The sequence below is a fragment of the Nothoprocta perdicaria genome, unplaced genomic scaffold, assembly GCF_003342845.1.
Source record: "Nothoprocta perdicaria isolate Ctin4 unplaced genomic scaffold, notPer1 scaffold_108, whole genome shotgun sequence".
NCBI classification, from domain to species: Eukaryota; Metazoa; Chordata; class Aves; order Tinamiformes; family Tinamidae; genus Nothoprocta; species Nothoprocta perdicaria.
In genome coordinates, this window is record NW_020454183.1 from 640,348 (window position 1) to 655,404 (window position 15,057).

The 15,057-nt window shown below is 41.8% G+C and overlaps 1 protein-coding gene across 2 annotated transcripts; it reads left to right on the top strand.

Annotated features, from left to right (window-relative positions):
* The first annotated feature begins 222 nt into the window (after window positions 1-222).
* Window positions 223-14,567, top strand: DDX24 (DEAD-box helicase 24). Of its 2 annotated transcripts, none has more exons than XM_026046766.1 (9): window positions 223-273; window positions 977-1,718; window positions 4,301-4,657; window positions 5,806-5,959; window positions 6,283-6,798; window positions 8,680-8,755; window positions 9,369-9,557; window positions 11,544-11,673; window positions 13,529-14,567. In XM_026046766.1, exons 2-9 carry the CDS (start codon window positions 983-985, stop codon window positions 13,762-13,764), a joined length of 2,394 nt encoding a protein of 797 aa, XP_025902551.1. In that variant the 5' UTR covers window positions 223-273; window positions 977-982; the 3' UTR covers window positions 13,765-14,567. The 2 variants fall into 2 exon arrangements, with proteins under 2 accessions (XP_025902551.1, XP_025902543.1); XM_026046758.1 differs by lacking the exon at window positions 223-273 and adding an exon at window positions 485-636.
* The last annotated feature ends 490 nt before the right edge of the window (window positions 14,568-15,057 follow it).

Here is a 15,057-nt window from a genome sequence, read left to right on the forward strand (position 1 = left end):
GCCCCGGCGCCACCAGCCCCGGCGCATGCGCCGCAGCCCCGCTCGGGGGCTGCTCCCGCCCGCCCCCTCCCCTTGCGCCGCAGCCCCGCCGCGCGCTCCGGCGCATGCGCGCGCTCCCGCAGCCCCGCCCCTCGTGACGCGTGCACCCGTAGCCCCGCCCCTCGTGACGCGCGCCCCGCCGACTCGGGCGCCCGGCAGTGACGTTGGCCCTGTCATGGCCGCGCCCGCCGGGGACGCACGTGGTGGGCGCCGGGGCCGGCGCTGTGGCTCGCGGTGAGTTCTGGGCGGCCGCCGCCTCCTTTCCGCCCCGTAGCGCCGCTCTGTGGGGTGGCCTCGGCGGCGGCGGGGCGCAAAGAGCGGTACCGGGCTTGCGGTGGTGGCCTCTCCACCCCGGCCGCCGCGGAGCTCCCGGCTGGGCCTGCCCGCGGCGCCCGGGCCTGCCCGCGGCCACAGGCTGGGGCCCGCAGCGGCGGGGAGGCGGGCGTGTGCAGCTCTAGGCTGGTTTCTGGGGCCATTCCAGAAGCAAAACTTACTAAAATATAAATTGCGTAGTACACTGGTTGGTTTACGAAAGCCGTAGGTCTGTGCTCAAAGGCTTTGCTGCACGTGTGGATTTTGTTCATTCACTTCATTGAGGTCTGAAATGCTGTTTCCCTTTTCCATTTTTTTTTTCTGAAGGAGATAAACGATTCCTTTTAACGTAGGCAGCATTGCAAAATGTGGTTTAGAGCAATTAGTGCTAATTTGTCAAATAAAGTTCATGGACTGCATCCTACATCTGTTTTGAATGCTCCAGAGTGGAAAACAGATGTTTCCCAACAGTGCTGAAGCAGGAGCAAGATGTAGGCCTGCTCCTCTGCAGTTATGCTTAAGACCATTCCTATTTACATTGCTAAGGAAAGAAAACAATAAGCCTTGCATTTCCTTTTCTGTGGATGTGTTCAATGTAATTCTGATTATTTTGATTTCTTTTTAGGTGAAAATGAAGGCAAAAAAAGAAAAGGAACTTAGGCCTTCCTTTAAACTGAGACAAAAAGGAATTAAAGTACTTGGAAAATGGAAAAATGTGGAAATTGATCCCAATCTATTTGCTGACGAGCAGTTTAAAGACATAGTTTGCTTGGAGGAACTCACAGACTATAAATTGGTGAGTTCCTCCAAAGTGGTGAAGGTAAAAGGGAAGAAGAGAAAAGCTGATAATGCTTCTGAAGAAGAGACGGAGGAGGAGGAAGAGCCTGTTGTCACTCCCAAAAAGAGAAAGAAAAAGAAAGCTTTGAGTGCCAGGGTGGTTCCAAGCACAAGTGGAGACCCTGATGGAGCACATGTGGATGTGCCAGCTGATAAAGAGGACCAGTGTGAAGAAGCAGTAAAAGAAGAGAACTGTGAGGACCATGGACATGTGGCTGAGAATATGTCAAGCACAAAAAGTGCTTCAAAGAAAAAGAAGAAAAAGAGAGTTAAGCAGAAGACTCCTCAAACTCAGGAATCTCTTTCAACAGTAACTACTTCTAAAAAAGTTAAAAACTGGACAACAAAAGTGTTATCTGCGTCAGCTGATCACAAAGCTGATGTGTCTGCCTGGAAGGACCTGTTTGTGCCTGGACCGGTGCTGCAGGCCCTGAGTTCCCTGGGGTTCAGTGCTCCGACTCCTATCCAAGCACTAGCCTTGCCCTCTGCCATCCGGGATAACATGGATGTTCTTGGCGCTGCAGAAACAGGTAGAATTTGCAGTGAGCTTCCCATTCCTCTCCTAACAGGAAGAGCATTTTTAGGGTTTTCATATGTAGAAGAGCTTGTAGCTTGTGCATATTGAATTCCCTCTAAAGGTGGTGCATTTTAGGTTCGTTTTTATATGATACAGGATTTTAATCCTTTCAAAGTACGATATGTAAAGTTCCTCTGAAGAAGATTGAGCAGTCACTTAGGGCTGGGAATAGGACATACTGGACACAGAGCATTAGTTATTTTAAATATGGTCTGTGTATTTATTGCAGCAAAATGGGCCTATCTGCTGCCTCCTTTTAGTTCTCTGAATGTGGTTTTGCCAGTTGAAGTGATTCTTTCTGCTTACGCTTTGTTCCATTCAGTTTAAGTTATATCTTGAATCCACTTTGTGATCAGCTCTTGCTTTTCTCTTTCAGCATTGCTCACCTTAATGACATTTGTTGTGGGTTTTTTATTATCTTAACATAGTGAAAGGTGTTTGCATTACTTTTCCTTTGAGGTTTTTTTTTTGCTGCTGCTGCTGCTGATACCTTTGAAGTTTTGTCTTCAGTACTAGTGCAGCGTATTTGTTCCATAGAAAACTAAAAATAGGAAACAAAATTGTTATGCACGTTAATTTAAAGGCATTTTGGCATTCGTTTAATCTGTTCCAGCTGCCTTATCTCGCTGCTTATCTTGTAAAGCCGTTTACTGCTCTTGAACGTGAAGGTATAGTAACTGATTTTAATAAGATATGCAGTCATTTGCATTTTTATTTTAATTAGAAGATAGGTTGATAGGATTAGAGAGCCCTACAGGGAGTGTTTATGGAAAATGCTACTGGAAACTTAAAGGATGTTTTTTTGTGCTGCAAGAGATGCCTTTTGGGGAGGAGAGCAAGCACCTTTATCTGTAACATGGAAAGTGCAGTTAGTAGCAGGATGTACCCATGCTTCTCTGTTGCTCTTCTAATTTTGTGTAATCCTATATTACTAGAACTGTATTTTGCTCTTTTCCTGTGTTTTTTTCCAAGAGAAATCACAGTTCCCTCCAGAGAGCCCAGTACACATCGTGGTCCTGCAGAAACCTGAGGGCACGTGCAGACACTGGGAGCTGCTGCGTTTGGGAGAGGCCTGTTGAGCTTTCCTCAGTGCTGGGCCCCAGGGTGGAAGGGAACTGATCAGCTGCCCCAGCTCCCCTTCCTCCCTCCCTTGGTAGCAGCACAGGGGACGGTGAGAAACCCTGGATGTGGCAGCCATGGCCTGTTGGTTTTGTAGTGCATCCAGCCACATTTTTTTAGTGCCACTTGGCAACTGTGAACAACTAGTGAAGCTTTGGGCTAAAGTTCCAAATTATATCTCCGTGGGATTCTGACCAGTTTAGAAGAGGTTAAATCAGTTTGAGCCGTAAGACCCATAGCTACCAAGATAGCTTTTTCTCCTGGTTTGCTTGAATGTTTGCCCTAGCTGGATTGCACTGCTTTCTGTTCAACACCAGCAGTGGTGCTCATCTTAATAGAGTTTCTGGTAATGCAGCATTACTGTGAGATCCCTTAATGGGCCAGAATATTGTTGGGTAAGTGCTCTGCAAATGCAGATTATAAACTCTTCTGTTTCAAGTGTACAAGGCAGAAGGAATCTCCCAGGCGTGCAGAAAGTTGGGAAAAGGGACATGAGGAGACCTTGCAGCAGAACTGGTCAGGACTGTGGTCCTGGGCACAGTGGTGAGCTGATATTTATGAGAACTTTATCTAGGGTTGATGTCAGGATTTGTATAATATTTCTGTGTTTATATATAAAATAGTTTATATATTATATATTTTTATATTTATAATTTATTAAATTCTTTGCTATAAAATACGTTATTAAATATTATATTTATATATAATAGATTATATTTCTCTGTGTGTGTGTGTGTGTGTGTATATATATATATATATATAAAAAAAAGTTCAGAGGGGAGTATGTGCCAGGGACATGACTCAGGTACACTGTAACTCAAGGGAATTTACAGTGAACTCCTGAAATTATACTTACAGAAGAATTTATTTTCTTTGAAACTCTCCTCCTCCTCCCTCTAACATGAATGCTATATTTTAAATCAAATTTTAGTCAGGAAATTAAGAGGATAAAGGTCAAAATATAACTTCTCAAAAAGTGGTAAACACAGTATTATAAATGGAAAATGGAGTGAATCCTTCAAATACTTTTCAGTCTGCCCTTGGCCTCATTTGCTGTTCCTTTACTTGGAGAACATTGATCAGGACTGTCAATTAGGGCACGGTATTCTCCTTACGGGCATATGGTTCTTTAAAAAGATCTTGGCTGCAACTATGACTTTTAAAAACTGCTTTCAGAACAAATTAATCTGCCTGACCTGCCAGAGATTGGAAAGATGCCTGATTCATAGGAAATAACACTGTTGATGACCTCAAGGAGCTATATCAAGGGAAGATGCTATTGCTTACTTTCTGGTTTTATAAAGCTGACATCTTTCTAAAATCTGGTCCTAAAGCAGGATGTGATTAGTAGCTGTTTTTCTCTTCAAGTAAATCTAATGTCCTGTCAGTATGTAACTCTTTTGTTTTATTTCTTAGGAAGTGGCAAAACACTTGCATTTGCAATTCCTATGATTCACTCTGTGCTGGAATGGCAAAAATCAAACAGCTTGATGAGCAGGAATGACGGTGATGATAAAGAGTCCCAGGGGGAGGAGGAGGAGGAAATAGAAGAATTAACCCATCAACAGGCTGAAGACAGTGGAGATGAAGATGGTGCAACCTTCAAGAAAGGCGATGTGAAGGTGCCGAAAAATACCGATTTTGACTCTGTGGACAAGACACAAACTCTTGGCTCTCGTAGGAAGAAACCTCTTTTAGGACTGGTCCTTACTCCCACAAGAGAATTAGCCGTTCAAGTGAAACACCACATTGATGCAGTTGCAAAATTTACAGGTATGTAGATCTCAATGGCAGCGTCCCAGATGCTGCTGGGTTTGATTCTGGGCTCTGGTGTTATGCCATGAATTGTGTCACAGTTTCTTTTGTATAAAATTAGCGTAGTTTTTCAGGCAGTTATAATTCTTAGTCCCTAACATTTGAGAAATGTAGCAAGATTCCTGGATGAGATGCAAATGGAAGTGGAGAGGTAATGTGAGATACCACATTTTAAAATATTTTCTCCAACATGTTTGTGTTTGACTATTTGACTGTTGTTTTAGAAACACTGAATCTGTGCTAGATACCCAGCCACAGGTAACCTGATACACATAACTTTGTCCCAGTTTTAGATGATGCAAGATAGGAAGTGATGCCCTAAATCTTAAGGATGTTGGAAATTAATGACACTTTAGGGTATTGCTGAATTGTCTGACTTTTTTTTTTTTTTTTTTTTTTATGAAAGTCAAGCTACAGCATTTCCACCAAGTAACAATGATGATAGCATTCTGTCCTGCTGCACTCTTTTCCAAGAGAGAAGGTCAGCGCAGCTGTTAGAATAAGTAAGGATATGAAACTGTTTGAGACAGGGAAACCTGGGAAATAACTTTCCCCTTCTCCCACAGTAGTGACTGTGTAATTATTGAAGAGTGAACAACTTAAACACGTCTTGCTTCAGCATTCAGACACCCTGCTGTGCTCATCAGTCTGTAGCTGATTACATGACTAATTTTAACTCCTAGCCAACAATAATCAATTTACATAGTACAGTCCTGATCTGAGCAATGCAGTTTGGATGTAAAAATGTGCTACTTAAGTAAAGTCTAGATGCTGTAATAGGAGAGGAAATGCGTTTTGATGTGGACCTTGTCTCAAACCATCTTTGATCAAATTCCTGTCTGCAAGCATGGGTTGCACAGCCAACAGTGGTGAAGAAAAGTCCCAGCTAGTTCCACTAGCCTTAGAGGAATCAAGTACTATAGCCAAGAGTTCCTCAACAGCCAGGGTATTTTTTGAAGAAAGGTAGGATGAAAGAAGCCATGGTGATATCTGAGCTTCCAAAAGTAGATGGCTTCTAGTTCAGAAACAAATTGCTTACAGTTAATGTAGGGTTTCTGCGCTACTCTGCAGATTAATTAATGAGACAAATTATTTATATCTTCTAGGTATTAAGACTGCCATCCTTGTTGGAGGCATGGCTGCACAGAAGCAAGAGCGTGTACTGAACCGGAGGCCAGAAATTGTCATCGCCACCCCAGGCCGTCTGTGGGAGTTAGTTAAGGAGAGACATCCCCATCTCTCAGATCTTCGGCAGCTCAGGTAAAGGTGCCTTTTGGGCTAACTGCTTGGGAAGAATCGTGAGGTATCAGTGACCACTGATCATGTTTATTTACTATTAAAATAATTCGGACTATGTAAGATGACTTTATTTCTTTACTAGAATATTGAAATTTACTTTAAAAAGTGTTTTTTTGTTAAGAAATATGGAAGGCTACTATAATTACCCAGGCATACCTGGTGTTCCTTTGGGCTTAATATGCAGAGGTTCCCTTATATCTTCAGCAGGAAATCTTCTTTTGAAGATGATCAGATTTATATTTATTTACACTCCTCTATTTGTACTGTATGTCTTTATTCGGCAGGTGCCTTGTGATCGACGAAGCAGACCGAATGGTTGAAAGAGGTCATTTCTTAGAGCTCTCTCAATTGCTGGAAATGTTAAATGATTCTCAGTATAACCCTCGACGTCAGACATTTGTTTTTTCTGCCACGCTGACTTTAGTCCATCAGGCTCCCACAAGAGTTTTACAGAAGAAGAACGCTAAAAAAATTGACAAGACGACCAAACTAGAAATGCTAATGGAAAAAGTAGGAATAAGGGGCAAACCCAAGGTGATAGACTTGACAAGGAAAGAGGCCACCGTTGAGACTCTAACAGAAACCAGAATCCACTGTGATACCAATGAGAAGGACTATTATCTCTATTACTTCCTCCTACAGTATCCGGGAAGAACCATGGTCTTTGCGAACAGCATAGACTGTATAAAACGCCTCAGTTCTCTTCTCACCATCTTAAATTGTGATCCTCTTCCTTTACATGCCAACATGCACCAGAAGCAAAGGCTAAAAAATCTGGAAAGGTTTGCCGAGCGAGAGACGTAAGTTGACTTTCTGCTTCCTAGTGCAAAATAAGACATATGAAAGGATGGGGGGAATGAAGAGGGGTAGGAAATAGGTGAGTCTGAGGAGAAGTGGGTTGGGGGAGTTGACTAGGCTACCTGTCTATGGTTCGTGAGCCCAGGTTATTCCTCTTAGGAATGGGATTCCACAGGGTTGTTGAAGTTATAATGAATTTGCTGGAGGGCCACCAAGATGCCTGAGGAGCAATTGCTCTGTGCGTAGAGGCTGGAGCAGCTGGGCTAATATAGCCTGGAAAAGAGGAAGCTTTGGCCTTCTAATTATCCTAAGAAGAGGTTATCAAGAAGATGAAACCAGGCTTTTTAAGGGTTGGTGCATGGTAGGAGGGTGAGAGAGAATGGCTGTCGAAACCAAAGAGGTCCAGATTGGATATGGGAAGGAACTTGGCGGAGACAGCCAAGCACTGGAGCAGGCAGCCTGTCCTGGAGATTTTCAGGACTCGGAAAGATGCAGCCTTGAGCAGCCTGATCCAATCTCTTGCCTGACCCTGCTTTGAGTAGCAGGTTGGACTACAGACCTGTTGAGGGCTCTTTTAACCTGAATTGTCCTATGTTACCATATGATGGCTCATTCCTGCTGAAGGAAGAGTCCCCTGCTCCGCTCCCAGCTGTGTGCTTTTACAACCATCCTATGCTTCTCCTGTGCCTGTGCTCAGTTGTTCTTGCTGTAGATTGATTAATATCACTAAATCATCAGAAGACTATTTGCTTTTATATTTTTACAGTTTTAGATTAGCTTCCTGAGCAATGCTAGAGCAATGTGAGAGAAGGGACAGCTGTGCATTGCAGCAGATGTGGACAGTCAGGTCTGGCCAGTCAGGGGCCTGTCCTGTCATTCGCAAAGTTGTTTCCTGCTGGTGTTGGAATGGCCTTTGGGGTGCAAATTTCTGGCCCTGGTGCTGTGTAACCAGAAGCCTTAGAGCACAGTACTGCTTTGAACCTCATAGCCAGAGGGTACGCAGTCAAGTGCCATAAAATCTTAAATGCCTGCTCCATTCAAGTCACTCTTAGTTGCTAGCAGACTCTTTAAAACAAATTGTTGCATGCCCTATGGAGACTCCTATCTCTGAAAAAGACTTTATATGAAAGCATGACTTTTTTGAGAACTCATTCATTTCTACAGAGTGAGGGGGCATTGATTGTAAAAACAGGATTGTCCCTTATATTTCGAGCTTTTAACTAATAGAACCTTTAGAAATGAAACTTGATAGAAGGCATTTCAGCACAAACAAATCATTAGTTAAATCTTTAAACAAATTATTAGTTAAATCTTTTATGTAAATTATATGGCATTTCTTTTATTGTTGTTGTTGTAGTTGTTTTTTTTTTGTTTGTTTGTTTTGATAAAACATGTAATAGCCCCCGTGTCTTGCTGCAAGATCAACAGCATCATCACTTATACAGCCATGGCAAATTAATGAGATTTTAAGCCTGGCCTGGGCAAAGTACTGAAAAAATGAACATAAAGGGAGCACAGCTCCCTGCTGAGAAGTGGGATTAGGTCATCTAATAGTGCTTTACACTAGTTCCTGTGAGTGGGGAGAGAACAAAAGCATAGGAAAACAGAATCCTGTAAAGTAGTGAGGTCAAGTATTGGAAGGAGAATAAACTTGCAAAATTAATCGTTTGTTAATTTATTTTCCTTAAGAGCTGCTGTTTTAAGATGGCCTCTGATGTAGCACTTGACATTGCTTTCTGTAGTGGCATGCAAGTAGCTTCTAGCAGGTGAGGCAGTTCGAGTCTGATTCTTAAATTGTTGTAGCAAATTTTGTATTCAATCATATCTTCGGCAGATGATTTCCTCTTATATTTTATGATTATTAAGTGTTATCTCTTTCTCAGCTGTGTCCTCCTGACAACGGATGTTGCAGCTCGTGGTCTTGATATTCCTAACGTGCAGCATGTCATCCATTACCAGGTTAAACACTTCCGATGTTTTTACTTTTACCGTTCTGGTTTTGAAGCCTGCACTTGCTCATCTAAACTCTGCACACTCTAAAGCTGTGATTCTCAGACCTATATAAATCTCATGTAGAGATTTAATCATATTTTTACAGCCCTATAGTGCTTTGTTTTAAGGATTTCACTGCTGCAGTGACTGTCAGTGGTGAGTAGCATGTTATAAATGCACAACTGTATGAGAAGCAACTTAATAGATATAGTTCTTCCTGCTTTTGGCATCTCTGATTTTACTTTGATATCCCAAAGTGTAAAATGACTCACACTCACCTATACCTGTAATCTGAGGACACTTTTTTTTTTTTTTCCCTGATTTGCAAATGAAATGCAGAAGGTCTGAAGTGAGGAAAGACTCCTCAGAGCTAAGCACAGATGAGCAAACCAAGGAACTAAGTGTCTCCAGACAGTGTCTTCTATTCTTACCTTCAGCTCTGTTATGTACAGTATATATGTATATATAAAAGGCAGTTTATCAAAAAGCCTGAGAATATGTGGTGGCCTCTTGGCCAAAGCATGATAAGCTGCTGTTCACTTCTCATATTCAGTTTTCTGACATGTCTGAATATTTGCAGGTTCCTCGTACGTCCGAGTTGTATGTGCACAGAAGTGGCAGAACAGCCCGAGCGGCCCATGAAGGCCTGAGCTTGTTATTGATTGGTCCTGATGACTTAGTCAATTTTAGGAAAATTTATAAAACCCTGGAGAAGAGTGAAGAGCTGCCGTTCTTCCCAATTGAAACCAAGTACCTGACTTCTGTAAAGGTAAGGAGAAAACAGTGCAAGTAGTAGCTGCTTTACTCAACGTCTTTCCCTTCATGTTTTTTCCAAGTTTCAAGTGAAATTACTTTTCAGGATCTGGATTTGAAATTCAAATTTAGTACAGTCTACCTTTTTCCTCTTAATGATGATTCTCAGTAAATGAGTTATAACATAAGCATTATCTACATTTCTCTTCAGTATTGTGACATAGAGCGTCATATGATTGGATTCCCAGCTCCGGTACAGGAAAGTAAATATTCGTTTTGTACAGTTAGTCATTAAAGTTCCTGTAGCAGTGATGCCACAGCAGCCCTGTCAGAACCAGCTGCTTCCTTTTTATAAGATATTGGCTGTATTAGGAAGAATTTACCCTGTTATACAGTGTTTCATAAGATAATGTAAATAAGCAATGGCTAGGATTTCCAAAACAATACACAACATTCCTGCTTCTTGCATAAGAGAGCACTTCCAATCTCAGCATCACTCTCTTAATAGTTTTGGTCACAGCAGCCATACACAAATGGGCATATTTAGGTGTTGCATTAGAAGGGAATCTGGCTGGGGATGGAATATATAAATATTGTGCAGCCTTCTAAAACAGGAAGGTAAACAAGCATTTCCACAGTCATTTTTTTCTCACTAGTGTCAGAGGTTTTTTCTCCTTTCCCCACTTACCCCTCCCCCTGGTTGTGTCTGATTACTAAAACAAATCTGTTCTTTTGAGACTGTTTATTCAAAGGTCCTTTCTGTGCCTCTTGATGAGTAGTTCTTGGCTCTTATCACACACTACCAATTTGTGGGTGGATAAACATTGTTTCCATACTTAAATTTCCCCATCTCAATCTTCTCTCATATTCTCAGAGCAGTCCTTTCCCCATAGCAGATATCTTTGCAGTTGTAATTACAGCCTCTGGGCCTTCCACCTGGGTCAACTCTCATTTACTCTTGGACCTGCACTTAATCAAAGGCCATAGTAGTTGAGACAACTAGTGCTGTTGAGTCTTAATGTCTGTTCCATTAGCACGCCCCTTGTTTGACTCTACACGTCTCTGTTCAAGTTAAAAAAAATGCTGAAGGAGAGACCAAAATTGGACACGATTTTACAAAGGTGAAAGCACCTTTTAAAAGAACTTGCACTGATCTGATGAGAAGAACTGACTGACAGCATGTTATTAACCAACTCCAAGTTTAATTTCTTCTGTTTCTGCTGTTTTAATCATCCTGACTGTTGTGCAGGTTACTGTGTAGCACCTGGCTCTTCAGTAGACGTAATGATGGTGTCTTCAACCATTACATAAGACAAGTTCCAAGCAGCAGATCTTACTACTGGCTTGATTATTATTTACTGTCAGTGCAGATTTTCTTTCTGTAAGAGACTAGTGATTTAAGACAGCTTGGCCCAGCTGGAAGGCTGCAGATCAGATTTAGCTTGCTGGACACCTCTATTTAACCTGTAAGCAGCTGAGGAGACTGACAGAGTATCTTGACCTGTGCCTGATCATGGTCAGGTGTGTTTCTGAAAACATGAATAACTCCTTCTACAGGGCCTGCAGGAACTTAATTCTTCAGGGGCTGGGGGTGTGCGTTGTAAAGCTGGTGGCTGTCTCCTGTTATAGAAACTGGTAAGGTAAAGACCTAGCTGAATGATGGAATTACATAACTTGGAAATTAATATCTGAACTGAGATTTGCACCTGATGTTCTTGAAGTGCTGTGTCATTTAGCATTTAGGCATATTTAGTCATTGAGTTAACTTAAAAGTCAGATCCTAGCCAGGTTCTGAAGCAGGAAAACATTTAGCAAGCAGTGATCTGCATTTATGTAGGGGTATGCTAGCACAGTGGTAGGGAGCAGTCAATAATGTCTCCATGAGGCTGTAACCTCAGCTGCTTTGTAATACATGCTCTCTGTAGGATCAAACTCTATTCCTACAGAAGAGCCAAGCATTTGAATCTACCCAGGATGCCTAAAACATGTTTTTGTTGTGCAGCAACGGATGAATTTGGCACGACAGATTGAGAAGGTTGAATTTTTCAACAGTCGGGCAAAGCAGCATAACTCCTGGCTCCAGCAAGCTGCCGAGGCTCTTGAAATTGATCTTGATGATGACGACCTTATGGGCAAGTAGAAATGCTTGTTTATGGGTGTGCTTAGCTGGTCCTGCAGCGCTGATGTCCAGAAGAAACCTTCCTGTATCTTAAAACGTGCAGGAGGAGTTTTGCTACCTAGTAGTAGGAGTCAGTGCTTGTGTTCTCAGGGTGATTGTGGGGTAGATACTAAAGCAAGTGAGGGAGTGAGGTGCAACAATTCTGGTAAGTCACAGACAAGTCTACATGATGTGGGATAACAACTGCTTATATTCTGGCAATGAGTTGGGGATAAACTGACAGCTTGGTCTGTCGTGTTTGAGTCTTACTCCTTCTGTGTCAAAAGAAAATAAAGTTGTTTCTCCTCTTCTGCCTATTCCTTCTGCCTCTATTCCTCTAGCCAGGCAGCAGGACAGGAGCCTGGCAGCTCTGGGATGTGAGATCATCCAGGAAACACTAATCAACAAAAATCCTGGGAACTTTATGTGGGTTAGGTTGTGTAAGCTAAATGGCAATACTTACGTTCAATTCATCACCTGAATCCTTAACTGTTTGAGGTAGAATAATTTTTTATATCTTAAAATGAAACATTCTGTAGGCTGTGCAGTAGCCTGCGTGAGTGTACAGGACCCTTGCTGCTCTGCCTGTTAGTTGGATGCTGTGAAGGTGTGCACTGCTTCTTAGGTGAACTGTGAAATGCCACATTGTGTCCTAATACTAGGAATCAAAAGGTTGATTTCTTTCCAATCCTTTGAAGGCTGAATGGACTGCTGGCCAGGTCACTTCAGCTAAAGCTGCCATTATGCTTTTAGCTGCAGAATGCACAGATACTTCAATTTTGAACTGTATTTGCCTTTTCTTTCTTTTTTTTTTTTTTTCCTCTTTTCTTTCTCTCTTTTTTTCTTCTGGGTTAGCTAGTTCTGAACCCCAGTCCAAGCAAGCACCAGTCAGTGCTCTATTTGAACTGTTAGGAGTGTTCTCTCTCACCTAACAAGCTTTTTGCTACCTGTTTTTGCATACTCTAGAGATTCTCTGCTTTGAGATGGCTTTCAAAACTGTACCTCTACTCCAAGTGTGTTGTGGCTTTTGATTTAAGCATTTGATGATTGCCATCCAGAATCTTGCCAGCTTCATGCTTTAAGATTTGAGTAAATCTTAACCGAGTAATCTCTGATTTTTCCATAACTTGCTGTAGGCAAATTAAAATCTCAGTCATGCTACCCACAAATTAAATGCAACTTATACTTCTGAAAAGGATTTAATAATGTATCTTCAATATACAGGACAGCAAACCTTGATTCCATCCTTCCTCTCAAATTCAGACCTCTGATCACATTAACTGCAGTCTTTTCCTGCCTTGTTTTTCTCTTCTGCTCATTATCCTCCTCTGATATGAAACACGAGCACCTCGTTGTTCTTCATGAGTCCTTCATAAGAAGGAAAGGGCTCCTGTTTCAGTTCTGCTTGATGCTAAAATGAGGCATGTGCCAGGCAACAACTTTCATAGAAACTTCTGCCCAAGCCAGGAGCTCTTAGCTTTAACTACTGGGGTCCTGTTTCCTTTGGTTCCCAAGTCTTTGGACTCTCAAGCCAGAAGAGAAATGGAATGAGTTACCAGAAAAGTGACAGCTTGGACATAGTTATTCTGTGGTCAGGATTCTTCTTGACCTTGTTTTGCTGTGAACATCCTAAGTGACCAGCAATTGTCCTCAGTGACTGAAAGTGTTTTGGAGCTGAATGTTCTTGAGAGAGAGAGAGAGAGAGACAGACAGATGGAGAGAGATTTGAGACTAGTATCTGCCTCTAAAATTGTGAAGCTCTGGTGAAACAGGTCGATACAAGTTCTTATTTTGTGGTAACATTCTATACCTTTGGTTTCTCTCCAAAGGAGGAAAAGCTACTGAGCAAGAAGAAAGCCAGAAGCAAAAAATGCTGAAGGGAATGAAAAAGCAACTGAAGCATATGCTGTCCCAGCCCCTCTTTAAAGTCCTTATGAAAACCAAGTACCCAACACAGTCTGGAAAACTACTGCTGCCTCAGCCTTCAGTAAGCAGTTCAGAATCTGCTCTGGGTACCATATCAAAACAACAAGCCAAGAAGAAGAAATCAATAAAACTAAATTAAGCAACTGATCAAGATCATCCAGCGTGACGGAAGGTGGGAAAATCCCTATCAAGGCTGCTCATGCTTGTGCAAGAACATTGGAAGCTAGGCCAGAAAGCATGTTGTGCTGGAGGATGATGCCTGTGCCTGGCATAGAGCTGAATGTCAATGTCACTGATATGCAGTTTGTAACTATTGATTCTTGTCTCGGGTCTTGGGCAGGGGGAGCAAAGGGTTATATTTTCACAGAGGTTTTTGTTTCTTTTCTATATCCTGTCTACTAATAGAGGAAGATTTGTTTGGAAATTGTTCTGTTTATCGGATTTTTTATAAGATGTGTAAAAAGTTAATGGGCAAAATTAATCTCAGGCATACTCTAGTGGTATTTTAATCATTTTGAAAAAGGGAGGGAGGCTGTATATGGGGATCAGTACAACGTGAGCTGATGTTAGTGGAGGTTTATCCTTTACAACAGCCAGGTCAGTGAGAAAAGCAAATACAGAGATTACCTTAATTTAAATTGTAGGCTTGCTGGTAATCTGACCCAGTTGTCCTTCTCCCCTGGAAAAACTTTCCCATTATGATATTATTTCTCTGTACTGCTCTCCACTTCCATTCCAATGTCCAATTCCATTAGTCCTGTGTTGATCCTTTTTTGAACATGCAAAAAAATTAAGGCTGGCTGCAGATCAGGACCGACCTTGGGAGACTTCCATCTGGATGCAGACTTCTAAGGAACGGATGTGGATACTCAGTTCTCCTGTTAATTAATATTTGGAGTTAAGTCTGCATTTGAAAATATATTAGAACTACAACCTTTATTTTAACTGAAAAGATGCTGTTACTATGAAATGTCACTTTTAAAGTGTTTTTTCTTCATGATTATGCTTTTTAGTAATTTTTACCTAACCAGTGTAGATAATTGTTAAAATGTCTTAAAGTTGGTCAGATCAGAAAAAAAATATTTTAAAATTTTGGCTAAATTATATCTACTATAAAATAGAAAGATTGTCTCTCTACTTTTTCAATTATTATTATTATTTTAATCTTAGATTTCTGGGATTTGTCTTTGAATAGCTCATGTACATTGCACTTAGCAGAAAAAAGGAGCAGTTTAAGGGAAGGGCACCCGAAAGGTGAGACACAGCAGTGGGGTCTGTGACAGTGAGACCACAGGGAACCTTGACATGCCAGCTGTACATGGGGTGAAGTTTTTGTCTCAAGTGTAGAGCCAGTGTCGCTGCCTCGCCAAGAGGCAGTGATTTACCCAGCTAGTCAAAGAAATTTGGTGGTGAAGCTGAGTGTCCTTTCCAA